Source organism: Hakea prostrata, chromosome 8, assembly GCF_041222555.1.
Source record: "Hakea prostrata isolate BN-2017 chromosome 8, UWA_Hpros_2, whole genome shotgun sequence".
NCBI lineage: Eukaryota > Viridiplantae > Streptophyta > Magnoliopsida > Proteales > Proteaceae > Hakea > Hakea prostrata.
Genome location: NC_142607.1, coordinates 49,843,258 through 49,863,307, shown reverse-complemented (window position 1 = coordinate 49,863,307; position 20,050 = coordinate 49,843,258). Strand labels below are relative to the sequence as shown.

Below are 20,050 nucleotides of genomic sequence, written 5' to 3'. Positions count from 1 at the left end.
CAAGGTAGAAATTAGGCTAATCATAGGCTACCTTTCAGTTTTGGTTAATAAAGCAAGTTGGTGAGCAATAAATCATGGAAATGCATAGTTAATGATCAAGAGGTAAGTAAATCATAGCAAGATTGGGGAAAACATTAATGTATTAGGTAAAGAAGACTCATGGCAAGGTGTTTGCAAGGTTGCAGCACCTTGGTCGTGGTCCCAACAGTAAAAATGAGAGTAAAGATGAGTGAGAAAGAGACTAGGAGAGAGAGTCATACATTGAGAGTAGAGCAAGAGAGTGGAAGTGAGTAGTTGGCAATGATTAATGGGGAAGATGCTTCACCATTACCAAGGAGGAGTTCTTGGGAGTCTCTTCCACGTTCTCAGGTGCCTCAATGATTAGAATAGGGTTCAAAACACGAGAATGGAATAAATAGAGTAGGGAATATTCCACAGAATCTTTAAATCCAGATTCAGCATGTGTTGGTCGATACATTGGGTCAATGGTATCGACCCAAACATGTTTCTGTAGAATTTTCAGAAATAGTTCAGCAACTTTAGGTGTGGACTTGGAGGGCTATACAAGGTCAAATTGCATGGGGTTTTCTCCTATAGTTCACTCAAGAAGTCTAGTTTTGGGGAATACCTTTGGATTGTGCACAGGAGTCCGTTTGATATCTCAACTGTCTCAGTCTTCATCAGTGTGCAGATTCTAACTTAACACTGATAATGTGCTCAAGGAAGGAGCAACATCATCAATGTCCATAGAATGGAGTTCCGACACCACGTCATCAACTAGTAGGGTCCACAAGTCCCTTCTACCACCACTTCGGGTCTTCAGACCTACAAACACAACAATTTTCAGGTCGGGTCAAGGTTAGGTAAAAGCTGGATTTTACACTTCCGAACTTTGAGACTCAAGGATTCGAGACCTGAAGGAATAGTAGATATCAGCCTGCCTTCGAGCTCCTCCTTCTCACGAATGAGGCTCTCGATCCTAGACTCCGAAGAGTAAATGGTAGTCCTCAGTTGGCCCACCAGCAAATCCCCCAAAGCCTTCCGTAAATGGGAGCCTTCCTCCTTCAGCTTTCAGACCTCTTACAGCCTGGTCTCGGCTAGCTCTTTGTTGCACTTGGATCGGGTACTGAGCCAACCCACTCTTAGGAGAACTTCCATCTAATGATGGAAGTGCTTTGTGAGGACCCTACATTCAAGATACATTCGGGAACAGGTCAGAAAAAAAAAGTCAAAGAAAAGGTCACATACTCACAAAAGCAAAACATACCTGATTGAAGAATTCACCAATTTTTCTTCAGGCGTAGAGTCCAAGGCAGACCAATCACTTGGCACCCGAGCGTTCACGGCCCAATCAACGGCCAATTCGGTGTTTCGGGAAAACAGGTCGCAAGGCCTTCCAGTTTAGGGGTGAAAACCCCTCTTGATCACCCTTGCTCCTCTTAGAAGCAGCATCATCAGTCAACTCCTGTTTCCTCCGAATGAGAGTTGTGTCATTCTATGTGGACTTAGCAATGTCCATAGGTTCCTTTCCCTTGGCAGGAGGATCCTGCCTTATCTTCAAAAGCCCCTTCGGGGTAGGAGAACCCTCGAGAGCCTTGTCTTTTCAAGGCACCCTTTAATTTCCTCCACAGCTTCAAACCCCTGCTTGGCCAGCCTTTACTTCAGCTGGATTGAATTGGGGAGGCACTACAAAATCAAAGCAAGGAAAACTTAGAATCATTACAAGGAAAGCTAAAATAAAACAACAATGATCGGGCGCTCACCATGGGCTAGACTCCAATAACGAAGGACCGCTTCATACTCCGTATATAAGGTCGGATAGCTTTGATGGCTCGAACCGCCTCATCTTCGGTCACAGAAAGATGAAGAGGACGATTGAGCTGCCGAGTATAGGAGTTCAGGCGACTCTAGGAGATGGGGAAGTTAAGCTCAGATTCGGGAGCATGGCAGAATAAGTACCGATGACGCCATCCCTTATGATTTTAGGGGCAGGTGCCATTGGCAAGGTGGAAATTCCAATTCACCCTTCGGGCATTCAGAAAGAAACACCCAACCGGGAGGATTGGACTTACTCAAAAAATTAAACTGAGAAAACAAAGCAAGAGAAGGGGTTTTCTCAAGATCGAGACAGAGCCTGATGAAACCAATGATATGCCTCCAACTATTCTAGAGGAGCATACCCGGACAAATCTCCCAATGATTGAGGACTTCAGTGATAGGGAAGAGTAAAAAGGAAGCCGAACACCACTTTTAAGGGTGTCGACATAGATGGAAAACTCCCCTGGGGTATTGGAATCAACCCTCTCATTCGAGTTCGGGACCCGAAAAATATAGGAAGGAGGGAGAGAAAAATCAAAAGAAAGTTCGTCAACCTCAGTTGGACGAACGTGAGACACATAGTAAGATGGGCTGGCAGAAGGTCTTTTCTATGGTCAGGAACTCCTAGCCAGTGATTGTTTGGGGGATTTCGTTTTTCTTGGAGGAAGCTCTTTGAACCTCAGGCACATTTCTTGGAGGGTCCCTAGGGTTAACCTGGGGCGAACGTAACCAGCAATCGATGATCCTATCACCCCAATCACCGGATAACTCCACTAAGGCGAAGGACTCGCCCTGGTCAATAGAGCCCTCTCCATCAATCAAGCGATCAACGGAATCTCCACTTGAGGTTTTGTCACTAGCCATGGTGAATGATGAACAGAGATTGGGTACTAAACTAAGGATTTCTAAGAAGAAAAGGAAGATGAGGAACAAGCTAACTACCCGAATGGAAGAGCAGGGACTTGAGATAGCAGAAAAAAAGTGAATGAACTTACTTGTAATTTGGAAGTAGACACTTGAGAGAGGTTGAAGATCTTGAATCGCAAATACGGAAGCTGGAAATCCTTAGAGCAGAAGCAAGTTCGTAGGAGCAAGTTTCGCAAAGAAGTAAAATAAAAATCAAAAAGGAGAAGTCTTTTATAGACTTAAAGGAAAGATGGACGAACGAGATTAAGTTGAATCAACGAACAAGATCGTGCGACTGTTCGAATGGAATTAATCAACGAGCCAAATTCAAGATCATCAATGGTTCTCGATCGTTGACAGTTCAAGCAACAGAGTAATGATGGTTACGCTTCCCAAAGGCTAGGTGGCCTACGGCACGCGAGTAACGAGGAATTCAAACAGCTCAATGGCACACCGCTGGATGGAAGCATAAGAAGCAATAACTACGATATTATCCAAACCAAAAAGACTTCTCAGCTTTATTCACGATCGGGACTCTAAGAAGGCCAAATCAAGTGTTCAGAAAAGACATTTCAAGTTCATTCACTATCAAGACAGAGAAACCAAGCCAAGCATTCGGGCAGGGGGCTCCTCCCGATTGCTCGGCCTGGGGGGCTAATGATACGGGTCAAATAATACCGAACCCTATTCAGCAGGGTTCGGGTCTCCAACCTAGGATGAACCACGTTCGGGACCGGTTTGACCAGGCCTCAACGGTTACACGTGGAGAACGGTTGCAAGTTATGGATATGATCCCGAATATTGCGGGATACGCTATCAAGTCACTATAGGTAACTTCCATCAAGGCAGAGTGGGGATCGTGCCAAGATTGGTAACTACCCACAGCTTCGAATAAAGAGGGTAAACCCTATAATCAGACAGCCACCAATGAAGATCACGAACACATCCAACGATCGAGAATCAAAGATAAACCCTATATAAACAAGTAGCCTACACCCAAACGAGGTATCTAAATCTTTTCCTTTGCAATTATATTCAATTTATGCTCTACAACTAGCCAGAGCCTTGTGATCAGTTCCTTAACTGACTTAGCTTTCGGAGGTGGCCTCCCGACCCCATGGTTGGGCCACGTCTAACCTTGTTTTGCAGGATCATCCTCAAGGATCTAGAGGCTGAGCAGTTTTTGGACGCATCAATAGGTGTTATCTAATTGTCAAAACCATATGTGTGATCTTTGTCTGCTCAAGTTTACTTTGTCTGGTCAGGCTAACAAACTAGGGTATGTATTCAAATGAAAAATGATTTCATCCATTTAAATGGAAATTAATAAATTAGTAATAAGGGCCTGTCTAGTTACATGAATCCAGAGATTTCAAATCTCTGGATTCATGAATGCGATATTTATACCTGTTTGGTTGTGAAAATTCCTAGATCCATGAAATCTAGAGATTCATCTTTTTATGCTAAAAACGTGAATCTGTAGATTTATGGGTATGGGGTGAAATCTCTGAATTTCACATCTACTATAAAAGCGCTAAACATTTGCACATTCACAAAAATCACTGATGAATCCATAGATTCAGGTTAACCAAACAGTTAATTTTATGAATTATGACTCCATAGATTTGAAATCTATAAATTTAAAATCTTTAGATATTTGAGATTTTCATAATTATGTAACCAAACAGGCCCTCATAGTAATTTGTTGGTATTTTTCGCTCCTCTTCCTATGAGAAAATTAGCCATAAAACATGATATAAAATCAAGATTATTAAGACTAAAAATCATGAATCATTTTTGATAAAATGTTGGAAAACAGAATATAATATCATGGGCAATCATATAAGACAAATGAAGACATACAATCATAAGAATCGAAAACTTATCTTATTTTGAATAACATGAATGATCTCCTTGTTGAAAGCATCGTAGTATACATCCATCTAATGATGTACAAATAAAGTTAGCGGAGTTGAGACGTGTCGGTGGTGGCCGGCACTTTCTTTAAGGTATTTAAACGCCCCGAATAGTGCACACGGGTTCTAAGTGCGTTTTCACCCCCAAGATCAAACAACCCCTCCATCACAGACGATGCACTCCGTTGCGATGTACTAAGGGATCCAAAAGCTACATTCACCAATCCGTTGTTGACACAATTTTAAAACAACTTCAAAACAAAACCCTCATTCGGATAAACAACGCCTTGCACCTTTATATAAGAAAGTAAAGGACACCATTAAGGGTTGTTTCCAAGAAACACATCCCTTCCCTTAAGGCTTGTTTGTTAGCTACCAAACTAGCCTCTCAAGAGAAACACCTATTGGCAATTTAGGTGTCCATTAGGAAAAGATACAACTGATTAATCAAAACAAGATTTTTGAATTTTTAAATAAATAAAATTACAACAATCCCCCACAAAATTCAAAATTTCGAAAAAACAAAACTTCAAACTGGTGAACATATTAGACACGATAGGACACGTCGTTATAGGTGTCTTTCGGACTTGAACCTACACTAGGTCTAATGAACCTCGCTACAGAGTACGAGTGAAGTCAGACTTCTTGAACCTTTCCTCAGTGTGTAGCTGGCAAGCTCATCAACCATATCCTATCGGCCGACTTTACATGATAAGCCCTTTTATAAAATTTATTCTTTTGGACATTTTTCCTCTAAAAGAGAACAGGCCATGTTCCAGATCTCAGTCTCATGGATGTCTAGAGAATTCGCCTATACAATTCTCGTCGAAAAGCGACCTTATTTTCTACATCCACTTAGGTTAGCTGGTGTGCACCACAATTAACACACCCCCACATTTTGTAGGCTTCAGCTAATTAAGAACATCTTGTTCAACCTCTTTCCTTGTGATGGTACTACTAATATTGGAATGAATTTAGTAATACTCCTTAGGTCATCCCGTGACTTCGTTGTTTACCCTTTGAACCTAATTCAGGATTATAACCTCTTCACATAGGTTGGGTGTCCATCACATGACCATGGATAGGCTTTCACGACTCATTCCTCCAAACACATCACATTAGTGATTTTGAGGCTTTACACAACTTTTAGTCAAACTATTTTATTGACTACACATAACGCTATTTTATTAGCCTCACTAAACATATGTATTTAGGACATAATGTCCCTAGCTTCCATGAAGGTATATGTTTAAGACACAATTAATGTCTTCCTTTTCCTATTGATCATGCCATTTTACTATGTTACATGATCATTTACTGCCATATCTTCCATTGTTCATGATAAATATAAACCCCCACAATTTAGGTTACCATGCATAAGATTCATTGGGCATGATGACCACACACACATAATACTGATATAGTTTTGATTTCATATACCATATTATGTCATTGGCAGCCACTTAGGTTTGACCAACTTTGACTCTAACATGACCGAAATAAATTAAGGTCACTTGGAATATTTGCAAGCCATAACCTCTCTCTCTTTTTTTTTTCCTTTTTTCTTTGCCAAGTGCATGACATAACCTCACATGCATGATTGCAATGACAAATATAACACACTAGTGCCAAGTTCTCATATATTTAATGTAGATCATTAGCCACATTATTTCTAATCTACCTTCATTATGCATGTACTTGGTGGAACTCAACATATAGTAACACAAAGGTCTACCATTCCTCATAATGCATTTGAAATATAATATTACCATTGTTTGGCTGTTGCCCCTCACTGTTTTATTTTATTGTAACAACAGTGGCCCTATTTGTTAAAAGTTTCTTGAAAACCTATGTTTTCCTCCTTTTAACAGTGGTCTATAATTTACCATCGAGGACAAACCTCCTAACAATGGTGAAAACATGGAATTATGATTCCCTTCATTTGTCCAAAGATTCCCATCATCATGGATTTTCTTGCCTTCATTTTAATTACAAGCTGATGCACATGCTTGTAAAGCACCACTCATGATAACTGCATGGGGTTCAAAAACCCCTCAATATCATCTCTTTTAAAATATTTAAGGCAATAGTAACCTTAGAAATCTACTTACTTTGATAGTTTCCATGTTGGAATGCAACAAGCAAAGCAATGCTTACATTAGGATTAATACCATATATTTCAATCATAATATCCTCAACTGGATATCAAGAATTGGCTTGATCCTTCTGCCTAACACAGACTATCATCCCGTGCTCAAGGTTGACCTCATCGTCCTACAAAGAGCAGAGTGTTGCCGGCACTGCCATTAATACTTGTTCCTCCACAGGCTTCCTCCAACATGGAAGCTTCATGAGAATAAGTAGGAAATGCTACAGTTGAGTCGACAACCACTATCTGAGTGGCCACACTCTGGGCATCTTTTGAAGAGCCAAACAGCCAACCCATTAATACTTGTAGTCCCTTTCAAACCATCCACCATTGTTGCACTTCTATTTGAACATTCCAAAATAAAAGAGACAACTTAAGGTTGTTCACCTAGAACTAAAGTAGATGAAGACACAACAAGAAATATCAGACGTTCATATTTCATTGTTTTAGATGAATGACTTGTACACCACCCATAAGAGACTCATTTTCCCCAGTGGGCATGCAAAAGATGTTAGCTCAGGATTCTCACCATTAAGCAAAAGATGACTCTCTTTTTTTTCATCTGGTTCTTTCTTTGTTTCTTTAGCCTTGTGTCTTTGGCTTCAACCATCTTACTAAGTAATAAACGGGTTAGTAATAACGGATGAAACTTCAAACAAAGAGTGTGTGTGTGTTTCAAAGGCAGTTTCCCAAGTGCATATGAAACAAATGGAATTCCCATCTTCAAGTAAAAGTCATGCATTTTCACAATAATTGTCTCTTGACAAGAGACTCATAATAAAATTAAGGGATAATTACTATTGACCCCCTGTACTATGATTTTATTACTACTGTATTCCCTGTACTTTTCAAAATTACTAATCCAACCTTTAACTTTGTCTGCAATTACTATTGCCCCCCTACCATTAAGTTCCGTTAGTTTACTGATGATGTGGCATCTTTATATTTTCTCAAAAACCCCAAAATACCCTTATACTTATCTCTTTATTTATTTACCCTTTTGTCAAGTTACAGTAGTACCCTTAATTAACTGTGGAGAAAAAGTAAATTTTTAAAAAAAAACTACCAAATAAAGAAAGAATGATTAAATAAAACTCAAATAGAAACCGAAGAGGAAGGAAAATCGAATTCAACTCAAATTGGAAACTGAATATCACTTAATATATTTTCAAAATAAATGAAGTTTAGTGAAGGTGGGAAACCAAATCGGATTTAGATTTTGGCCATTTCATTAATTCAAAAAAATTAAATTTAGGGTAAAATTGACATTTAATCGGGTTTTTATAAATGGGGTAGCATCGTCTTTGGATTTCTTAATTTTAATGAAGGGCAAATTAGACATTACATATTCAAACTTAACGGCTACTTAACACCGTTATAAGGAAGGGGGGCAACAGTAATTTCGTAAAAAACAGGGTTTTATTAGTAATAAAATCAAACTACAGGGGGGCAACAGTAATTATCCCTAAAATTAATCCCACAATTCAGGTTTATCATGTTTATATTATAAATGTGAATATGTTAAATTCTCCCTGAAGATAGGGTAATATTACACATACCCAGCTTGCTCATAAGAGTATGAAATAGTCAAAAATTGACTCCTGCATCAGCACACATTTCATCTCTAGTCATTCCCGGGTGATGTACTAATACACCCAGCGTCCTTCTTTACTTCTATGAAGTGATAGACATCTTCAACATGCTTTTAAAAATCATGCTGAACTCTATTCTGAGCTATACTTATGGCAGCCATGAGCATAATCTCATCCAGCCAAGAGTGAGAAGCCTGAAATGATATTCATTATGGAAACAAAAGCAAAGGCTAAGAGGATAGAAGAAATTAGTAATCTGATTAAGATGGATGATCGATGGTCTGTTGATTCAGTTGGTGCCTCGGGTGGTCTTGCATTTTTCTGGTCTAAAGAAGTGAAGGTTGATATTTTATTTGCTGATAAAAATATTATTGATTGCCATGTTAAGAATCTGCAGAAAACTGAATTCTTCATCACATGTGTATATGGCAATCCTATAAGAAGCAAAAGGAAACAAGTCTTGGAGAAAATTGAGGATCTATCAAAGGGCAGAGACAAACCATGGCTGAGTATAGGGGATTTCAACTCTCACTTGACTTGGGTGGAGAAATGCGGAGGTGATTCTAGAAACCATGCAGATTCAAATGAATTTAGAAGATTTATTGAGTCTTGTGGTTTGATGGATTTGAGAGGAAAAGGGCCAATATTCACATGGAATAACAAAAGAAGAGGTAATGCTAATATTCGTATTCGTTTGGATAGAGCATTATGTAATGCACAATGGATTAGCAAATTCCGCAACTCGTTAATTTTGTTAGACCCGCAATTGGGTCGAGATCACAATCCAATTGTGGTAGACACCCAAGGTGGAAGGGTGAAAGGGCCAAAGCCTTTCCGTTTTGAAGCAATGTGGATCAAGCACCCGATGTGTAAAGGTGTGGTGTCTCGAGCTTGGCAATCCCCATCAAGCGGGAAGAATGCGAGCAAATAATTCGAAAGGTGATGAGTGCAAGGAATCCCTTCGAAGTGGAACCGTGAGGTTTTTGGCCATGTTCAAACAACAATTAAGAACCTCAAGAAAGAAGCTGCTGAAACTCCAAGAGGCTGGTCCGGAGATGTGTACTCGAAACAAAAATGAAGATGGTCACCGATTTGCTAGATGCTGAATTGGAGAAGGAAGAACTGCTGTGGGCTCAGAAAGCAAAGGTCGAATGGCTCAAACATGGTGATAAGAACACAGGATATTACCACGCTTCAACAATGCAGAGGAGGCTATCTAACCGAATTCTTCAATTGAAAAATTCTGCAGGTGAGTGGGTTGATAATGATGATGAAATTTTTGATATTATTCAAAATTACTTTGAAAAGTTATTTACATCAGAAGGTGTTGACCTTGAGGCCCTAGACTGGGTGTCAGAAAATCTTAATGCAGTTGTGTTACCTGAGTGGGATGATGAGTTATCAAAAACTCCATCCCTTGAGGAAGTGAAAAAAGCAATTTTTGACATGGGCCCTACAAAATCACCTGGGCCAAGTGGCTTTCCCCCAATGTTTTTCCAACACCACTGGGATGTTGTTCAGAATGATGTGTTAAACTGTATTACGAGTTCTTTGAAACAGGAGTGATGGATGAAAACTTAAATGCTACATTGATCTGCCTAATTCCGAAGAACATTTCTCCTGAGAGTATTGAGCAATACCGCCCCATTAGTTTATGCGAAGTGGTGTTCAAAATCATTACAAAGATTCTTGCAACACGGTTAGGGAAATATATGGATCTGATCATTGAGCCCACCCAATCAGCATTTGTGCCAGGAAGGCAAATTTCTGACAATATCCTAGTTGCCCATGAAGTATACCACTACTTGAAGAAGAAAACTAAAGGGAAGAAGAAATTTCTAACTATGAAGTTGGATATGCAAAAAGCCTATGATAGGCTTGAATGGGTGTTTATCAGTAGAGTACTTCAGAAAATGGGATTTAGTCAGAAATGGGTGTCTCTTGTGATGGGGTGCATCACAACTACAAATTTTAAACTTTTGATCAATGGAACAGTGAAGGGAGATGTGAAACCCAGTAGAGGTATCCGACAAGGGGACCCCTTGTCTCCGGCCATTTTCTCTTTGTGCTCTCAAGCTCTTTCAGGAATTATCAACAAAGCACAAGTGATGGGAGGAATTGAGGGAGTGAGAATTAGGGGAAGAGGTCCAATGCTAACTCATTTGATGTTCGCAGATGATTGTTTACTCTTCTCAGAAGTCAAATTGGAGGCAGTGACCAATCTCAAAGCTTGTCTAGATATATATTGTAGGGCGAGTGGACAAAAAATCAACATGAAGAAGTCTAGACTCACATTTAGCCCAAACACACATGTCAAATTTAGAAGATGGTTCTCTAGAATTCTAAAGATCCCATATGGAGAGGGCGACTCAAAATATCTAGGCTTGCCAACAGATTTCGGTTGCTCAAAGATCAAGGTGTTCAGAGAGCTCCAAGACAAAGTTGAGGGGAAACTCCAAAGTTGGAAGAACAAACTATTGTCACAAGCAGGTAAAGAAGTTCTTCTTAAATCAGTGGCCTTTGCAATGCCCAACTTTGCAGCTTCGCACTTTCGGATACCTAAGTCTACTCACAAGGAACTGAGGAAATCAGCAGCTCGGTTTTACTGGGGTAAGAATGAGAAGGGGAAAGGCATACATTGGATTTCATGGGATAGAATGAGCTTACCAAAATCAAAAGGGGGACTTGGATTCAAAGATCCGGATACTCAAAACCAAGCACTACTAACCAAGCTTGCGTGGAAACTATGGATGGAACCAAATTCATTATGGGCCTCAGTGATGAAAAATACTTATTTCCCTAATTCTTCTTTCATGAATGCAAGTCTGGGCCAAAATCCATCATGGGCTTGGAGGGGTGTAATTGAAGGAAGAGAGGGTCTTAAAGCGGGTCTATGCTGGAAAATTGGATGTGGTTCAGATATTAACATTTGGAACTCGAATTGGATCCCTTCTCTTCCCATGTTTAGACTCAAGTCACAGAAACCCCTTGATTGTAATGTTGAATGGGTTGAGGAGTTGATTGATCCTATCAATAGAAGTTGGAAGGCTGATATCATCAAGTCCTTGATCCCTAAGGATGAAGCTGATGAGATTCTAAAAATACAACTCAGCTTGTTCCCTCAACCCAACTCTCTATTTTGGGCAGCAACTAGAAATGGGCAATTCACAGTTAAGTCGGCTTATGAAGTGCTTATATTGAAGAAAGAAAACAAGTTGAGAGAGAAGCCATCCTCATCTTCTAGTGGACTTTGGAAGCAAGTCGATAAAGGTGTATGGGATTACATCTGGAAAGTAGATGCTCCACCAAAGATTAAACAACTTTTATGGAGGATTTGTGGGAGAGGCTTAGCAACAACTGAGGGGCTGATCAATAGAAACATACAAGTCGATCCATTATGCCAGAGATGCGGTAAAGAAAAGGAGAGCATTGATCACATTTTCCTCTCATGTCCATTTGCCAGAGCAACATGGTTTGGGTCTCAACTCTCATTTACTTCCCCACAAGGAGAGGAAGCCAATCTCCAAGAATGGCTTAATTCATGGAAATCTATTGGATTTGGAGAGGGTGGCTTGACAAAGGAAATGACATCCTTGGCGGCTTTTATTTTCTGGGAGCTATGGTTGGCCAGAAATGCACTAATTTTTAACAGAGAGGTATCATCTCCTCATCAAGTTATTGAACGTGCAATGAGACATCAAGGGGAGTATCTACAAGTGAATCCCATCAAATCAAAAATGGTGGTAAGTAGATTGGTGAGACAACCAAATTGGTCTCCTCCAAGCACCGGTTGGGTCAAAGTAAATTCCGATGCAGCCATGAAGAAGGACAGTGATAGATGTGGTTTGGGTTTTATTATTCGAAATGAAAGGGGTGATTGCTTATTGGCGGTTTCAAAACCTTCTTCCGCCCAATCAGTGTTGGTTGCAGAAGCTATGGCCTTGAGGGATAGCATGTTGTTCACATTGGGTGAATGTCATGACAAGGGGCATTTTGAAACTGACAATCAAGAGCTTACCCGCCACTTGGAAGACTGTCTCCATCTTGGCCCCCCGGAGGTTAGACCAATTCTGGATGATATCATATACCTCAGAACCAAGTTCAGTGATTGTGTAATTCATCATATTTATAGGGAAAGTAACTCATGTGCTGATTCCCTAGCTAGGAGGGCTCTATCTCTCTCGAGCGAGATAGCTTGGCCCACTTCCACTCCTTGGCTCCAGGACTTTGTCAATCTGGATGCCTCGGCTGTAGCTCGTGCATATCTTTCTGAATGAAGTTGTTGTTTACCAAAAAAAAATCTCATCCAACCAGCAACTTTATCCTAATGCAGATTATAGAATAAGTCTGCGTTGCAGCGTATGCATGTCCCAGCCACAAAAAACATGATAGATTTTCTCTCAGCTGTCAAGCAATAGAGGGTCAATCGGATGCAGAGGACCACCTGTATTATAAAGATCTCCTGACTAGCAAGCATTAGAGGGTCAAATAAGATGCATAGAGACCACCTAGATAATAAAGCTCTTTCTTAGACTTTCTTTCTTTTTCACCAGAATAGGTAAAAACCATTTATCTAGAAGTACTAAGAAAGTAACTACAGGACTTTCAATAGTAAACCTTCCAAAGAAAATAGCAATGCAGGAGAATTTGCATGGGATAACAACAGAGATGAAGTCTAGAACACACATATTGTAATGAACAGGTTAAAGAAGGCATTACCGTCCTCTATCAGCAAGATGACACAATTCTGATTCAGTCTTTGATTCGTCACTATCAGATCCATAGCTAAACCTTGAAGGTAATTGGTCAGAGCTTATGTACACCCTGAACTCCTTGGGGACCCATCAGGGGCCAGGTTCTACTTCAAAGGTGAAGAGGAGTTGCCATTCAATTTGGCAACCACCCATTGTCCATTGACGCCAGGCTTCTTAACCTTACCAAAGATCAATGGACACTCGCCTGTTGAGTAAAGACGCTGCAAAATAATTCCAATATATAACAGCAAAACACAAATTCAAACCCTCCATTGTACTCATTTCTTTTCCAATAAAGCGGACAGATTTGTACAGATTCATGAAATGGTGGTAGGAGACAAATAATATCTACTGAATGGTTATAACCTATCTCGGAACACCACAATCCTTGATAGGGTATGAAGGGGTACGAACCCATAACCAGTGCTTCATAAGAAAATAAAGGGGTACGAACGGACCATTATGATCCCTCCATATTCATCACCAACGACAAAGATACACCTCTGATGAAGAACGACCCTATCAATGATGATCTTTCTCACACCATTTGAAGATAGGCTTCTTTCGCCATAGATCCATTCTTACTGTTTTAGTGACCAAAGAACCACACGCACATGGCAAAGCAGAGTTAAACCAAACACAACCAAAGGTAATCGTGTTCTATAAGCACCATCTCTGTAACACATTCATGGCCTCTCAACCTATTGTTCTTGGCCAAGTTATTTTAGACATGATTATTCCTACAGCCACTCCATACAATCCAAGTGCACAACGAAGATCTCCATAACCAGAATTTTTTTGAAAAATAAGGAGTCCTAAGACATTAATGAAGATATCAAATCAGACAAGAAACAGATTATGGAATACATCAGAGAATCTGGCAGTACCAGTTTGTAGTGAACAAGAGGAAGCCAAACGGCTAATATGATTTGAAAACCATGTCGCGTAAAACCCAATTGACGAATGTTAATCCAAGTCTTAAATGACATTTAAATACCTTAAAACTGTTGGAAAACAAATATAATATCATGGGCAATCATATAAGACAAATGAAGACATACAATCATAAGAATCGAAAACTTATCTTATTTTGAATAACATGAATGATCTCCTTGTTGAAAGCATCGTAGTATACATCCATCTAATGATGTACAAATAAAGTTAGCGGAGTTAAGACGTGTCGGTGGTGGCCGGCACTTTCTTTAAGGTATTTAAATGCCCCGAATAGTGCACACGGGTTCTAAGTGCGTTTTCACCCCCAAGATCAAACAACCCCTCCATCACAGACGATGCACTCCGTTGCGATGAACTAAGGGATCCAAAAGCTACATTCACCAATCCGTTGTTGACACAGTTTTAAAACAACTTCAAAACAAAACCCTCATTCGGATAAACAACGCCTTGCACCTTTATATAAGAAAGTAAAGGACACCATTAAGGGTTGTCTCCAAGAAACACATCCCTTCCCTTAAGGCTTGTTTGTTAGCTACCAAACTAGCCTCTCAAGAGAAACACCTATTGGCAATTTAGGTGTCCATTAGGAAAAGATACAACTGATTAATCAAAACAAGATTTTTGAATTTTTAAATAAATAAAATTACAACATAAAATTATAATAAAATCAATATACCTTTTTGAAAATCTAATTTCAAACTTGTAGAATCGATATAGAAAAGACGAGAAGATCTTGAATCTAATCTCAAGATTATTTTTTATATTAGTTAGAGATATTTGTATGATATTACCCTTAAGTCCAGGTGTTTTAGACCCAGGCCATATATACAGTGGGGCTCTCTTCTAAGCTTTAACATTCATACATGCCTTGAGTTGTGCAGCCTACACCACACGTATGGTATGGTTTTAATCCTCTTACTCTCTCAAGGGTCAAGGGTGACAGACCACATTACTTGATTAGATCATCTTTACACCATCTTTACACTAGATTAAAAGAAAGGGTCCAAATCCTCTCCATCTAGGCTGGTTGTCCCCCAATGCCCATCCTCGCAAAGGGCTTGACACCAGCCTCCCATGGTACAAGGGCAAGCCCACATTTGAGGGTGGGGGGTGGGGAGATGGGAGGGCGGGCAATTGGATGAGAGGATCTGTGTACTAAGGCTGCATTTGTTTGCTGGAATAAAGGTGGGTTTGGAAAATTCTTGAAAAGAAACAAATTTTTCTTACTTTTCCTTTAAATCCTAAAAATATACATTGTTTGGTTGTTTGGGGTGGAAAACTTGTCTGGTGAGGTGGCAACCCAACTTTTCCACCCCAAGTCTTTTCAAAATCTCACAAATTGTGTGGGACTTTGTGAAAAAGTATGGAAAAACAAAATGTGAGACCCACAATTAACACTTTTCTACACTTTCATTTCATTTCTTTTCCTTTCCTTCTCCCTCACCCCACTATACATAGGGCCCACATATATTTTTTTTCTACCCCCTTTTTCCCACCCTACCTTTGCAAACAAACGCAGCTTAAAAGAAAGGGTAGGACAACCCAAAACCAAGGCTTTTCGTTTTGGTTTGATTTCGGATTCACCGCTAGAGGGATTCGACAGTGGCTGACTATTGACAACCCTATTAGAGAGGGAGGTTCAGCTTTTTTTCTTGAGGGTTCATGCCATGTGCTCTTGAGCGTGACCATCAAATGAACTCTTGCATGGGTTATTTGAAAGTATTCTAGGGGTGTAAACGTAATAGTTTGTAAACTCAAAGGGTAAATATATAATTGTCTTTTTTATCAACAAAAAAAATCGTTTTAACCCTAGATAAAATTTACATCAAATTTCACTTAACTTTTTTAAATTTACAAGAAAACTTTGTGGTTCCCTCAATTTACATTGGCCCCCTGCCGGAAAATATCCACCACCATCCCTGGCCGAAAAAATCTCTCTCAGAGGATTCCGTGGCAAAACGGATTTATTTGTACGCCCAATCTGTAGACCATATAAATGGAGAGAGAGATGAGACGGAGAGATGGGATTAAGCAATGGAATTGATGTCAAAGCCGGCACTGGTAAGGATTTCTTCCTCTCTTCATGTGTGACTTAGTGCCTATGATAGAGGTGGAAGGGGTCTGCAAAGGAGTTCCCCATCCCCAGTGATGAGGGGAAATCGATGTGAAAAACCAAACCAAGATGAATCAAGTGAACCAGGGAATTTTCTTGTAAATTTTAAAATAAAAAAAATTAATAAAAATACAAACTTATATTTCCCTTCACCCCGTAGGCAAAATGGTTTCAATTTCAAAGTTAATAGAAAATAATTGTGATTAACTTGATATTTTGCAAAAAAATCAATTGTGGTCAGTTTAAAATATTTTTCACTTAAGTGGGCACATGAAAAACACTCAAAATTATGTTGTTAGAAACTATATAGAAATACATAGAAGATACAGAATAAATCATCGATCTTGATGGGTAGAAGATTGTACTCTCACCTCATAACCTTCTACCACATATTTAGAAAGGGATCCATCTCAAACATTAATAGCTCAACTCCTACATGTGTGATGGAAATGTACAAAAGAGCATAATCCACAACCTGTCTAGACGTAGGATTCCATCCATCTTACCCAAATTCAAGGCCTGCCAAGCTTACTGTAGCAAATTAAATAAACCTCTCCCTCGTACAAGACACATCAACATTCTTATTGCATGATCTTTGGCTCTTTTCTTAGTTGTCTGCCTTCACCTTGAATTTCCCAAAAAAAAAAAAAAACGTAAGAAAATTTTCATGCAACGCATAGATTGTGCATTTAGGCAATCTAACGGTGAGAAATAAAGACAGGTAGCGCGCAGCAGTGTAGGCTGCCAAGCACGAGGTGCACGTTGAAAGGCGCCACTGGATGTCAGAGCCCAAGCTCTGCGTAAATGAAGGAGGCAAGGCATTTACATTTAAAGACTACCATAGAACAAAGACTCATGGAATATAGAAAAAACCATGAAAATGCAATAAATCCAACCAAAGCTTCTCGTGAAGACTACCATAAACTACTTACAGTTACAGCTCTGCTCCAAGAACAATTTCTCCACAATAAAGGATACCCGTGATGGAGACCCTTCAACGTCACGAGTTCCTCCTTCTCTCTCAGAACTGCTTCTGAGAACTCATTTTCAATTCTTAGCTACACCCAAGTAACTTAAATATCCCCCAAAAAGCTTATTCACAGACGGCATGAACCCATAAAGCAAACAACACAAATTCTCCACTTTTGTCTCTCTTTCAATGGAAGCCAAACTAGTCTTCTCCTTCTCCTTCTCCTTTTTGTTGTCTTTGTTCTCTCTTCATGCCTACGACCTCAAAACCTACATAATCCAACTACATCCACAAGGAATCGTCAACTCTGCCTTCAACACAAGGCAAGAGTGGCACCTATCGTTCCTTGATGCAACTATTGCCTCCGAAGATACCCCCTCCTCTCGCCTTCTTTACTCGTACCATTCATCTATGGAAGGTTTTGCAGCTCGTCTCTCACAACTTGAGCTAGAAACCTTGCGAAAAATGCACAATGTAATAGCAGTTAGACCAGATCATTGCCTCCAAGTATACACTACTTACTCTTACAAGTTCTTAGGCCTTGGCACCAAAAGGATCGGCGCTTGGTCTGGCTTTGGCCATGGAACAATAATTGGGGTACTTGACACTGGAGTATGGCCTGAAAGCCCAAGTTTCAGTGACAAACGAATGCCTCCAGTGCCACAGAAGTGGAGAGGGATCTGCCAGGAGGGAGAGGACTTCAATTCTTCCAATTGTAACCGTAAGCTCATTGGAGCACGGTTTTATAATAAAGGGCACCGCGCATCTTCTAGATTACCGGCTCCACTGGAATATGTATCCCCCGGGATGCACATGGTCATGGAACCCATACTTCATCAACCGCTGCAGGAGCTTCTGTACCGAATGCAAACGTACTAGGAAATGGTGTTGGAGAGGCTCAGGGCATGGCTCCTGCTGCCCATGTTGCCATATACAAGGTTTGCTGGCTCAATGGCTGTTACAGCTCTGACATTCTCGCTGCAATGGATGATGCTATTAGAGATGGAGTCGACATCCTCTCCCTCTCACTAGGTGGCTTCCCCATTCCACTTTATGATGACAGCATCGCCATAGGAAGTTACAGAGCAACGGAGAGGGGTGTTATGGTTATCTGCGCAGCAGGAAACAATGGTCCAATCCCAAACTCAGTTGCCAATGAGGCTCCTTGGATCACTACTGTTGGTGCCAGCACACTTGACAGGAGATTCCCTGCTGGAGTTCGCATGGGGAATGGCCAAATTCTCTACAGTGAATCAATGTACCCTGGAAACCAAAATTCAAATGCTAGGAAAGAACATGAGCTTGTGTACATCACTGGTGGGGACAAGGGAAGTGAACTCTGCCTCAAAGGCTCCCTTCCAAGAGACAGGATCCAGGGGAAAATCGTGGTCTGTGATCGTGGTGTCAATGGCAGGGCAGAAAAAGGGCAAATTGTGAAGGAATCAGGTGGCGCTGCAATGATACTCGCAAATAGTGCAATCAACCAGGAGGAGGATTCTGTTGATGCTCATGTCTTGCCTGCAACATTGATTGGGTATACAGAGTCTATACACTTAAAGAGCTACATAAATTCCACAAGGAGACCTACCGCTCGAATTGAATTTGGAGGAACTGTCATTGGGGGATCTAGAGCACCAGCAGTAGCATTGTTTTCATCAAGAGGACCTAGTTTAGCCAACCCCTCAATCCTCAAGCCAGACATTATAGCTCCTGGAGTGAACATCATTGCTGCTTGGCCACAGAATTTGGGTCCCACCGGACTTCCAGAGGATTCTAGAAGAGTAGATTTCACTATAATGTCAGGGACTTCCATGGCCTGTCCCCATGTCAGTGGAATTGCAGCTCTAATTCGCTCTCACCACCCTATGTGGAGCCCAGCTGCGGTTAAATCCGCAATTATGACAACAGCTGATGCTACCGATCACTATGGTAAGCCCATCACGGATGATGGAATCCCAGCAGGAGTCTTTGCAATTGGAGCTGGACATGTAAATCCTAAAAGAGCAATTGACCCTGGGTTGGTTTATGATATCAGGCCAAGTGAGTATATTATTCATCTCTGCAGTCTGGGATACTCAAGTTCAGAGATATTCACAATAACTCACAGGATTGTGAACTGCCAAGGAGTCCTAGCCAAGAACAGGGGTTTCAGCCTCAACTACCCCTCTATTTCTGTGATATTCAAGCCAGGGAGAATGGGCAAGAAGATTAAAAGGCGACTAACAAATGTAGGCCTTCCTAATTCTACATACACAGTGGAGGTTGTGGCACCTGAAGGAGTTGCAGTAAAAGTCAGACCACGAAATCTAACATTCAATAATGTATATCAAAGTTTGGCATATAGCATCTGGTTTGTATCCCGCAAGACAATAGAGAAAACACAAAAGGTGACCTTTGCTGAGGGACATTTAACATGGGTGCACACTCAGAGTAATAGTTACAGGATAAGGAGCCCAATTTCAGTGACTTGGGCAGACATGAAGCAGTAGCAGTAGCAGTTGAAGCATTGTTTTCCTCATCTCAAAGTTTATCTGAGTAAATTGTATGCTGCTCCTGTAGAAAATATACAAGTGAAACTTCTTTGTCTGTGGATAGAGAATGGGATGATTATTATTTAAGAGTTCTAAAAATCTATTCTGGTTCATTAACAATTTAGCTTTAACTAAAATTTCCTTCTGCTTATGTAACAGGCCGGCATGCAAATGCATGTCAAATATAAGGTACCCTAAACTGCCCTTGCACTGAGCAGGAATATTTTCTTGTCACCATTCAAAGATAATAACTAAATCTGTATATCAAAAGAAATAAAAATCTGTATATCAAAAGAAATAAGGGATAGGGAGAGAACCTCAGCTGTTGAACATGATCTTCAGAAACA

The 20,050-nt window shown here is 40.3% G+C and overlaps 1 protein-coding gene and 1 pseudogene across 1 annotated transcript; both read left to right on the top strand.

The window, feature by feature from the left end:
• Positions 1–8,580: 8,580 nt before the first annotated feature.
• Positions 8,581–9,312, top strand: LOC149008421 (uncharacterized). Its single transcript, XM_089167238.1, has one exon. It carries the CDS (start codon positions 8,581–8,583, stop codon positions 9,310–9,312), a length of 732 nt encoding a protein of 243 aa, XP_089023364.1.
• An 8,011-nt stretch (positions 9,313–17,323) lies between these two features.
• Positions 17,324–19,785, top strand: LOC149008420 (subtilisin-like protease SBT1.2 pseudogene; annotated as a pseudogene).
• The last annotated feature ends 265 nt before the right edge of the window (positions 19,786–20,050 follow it).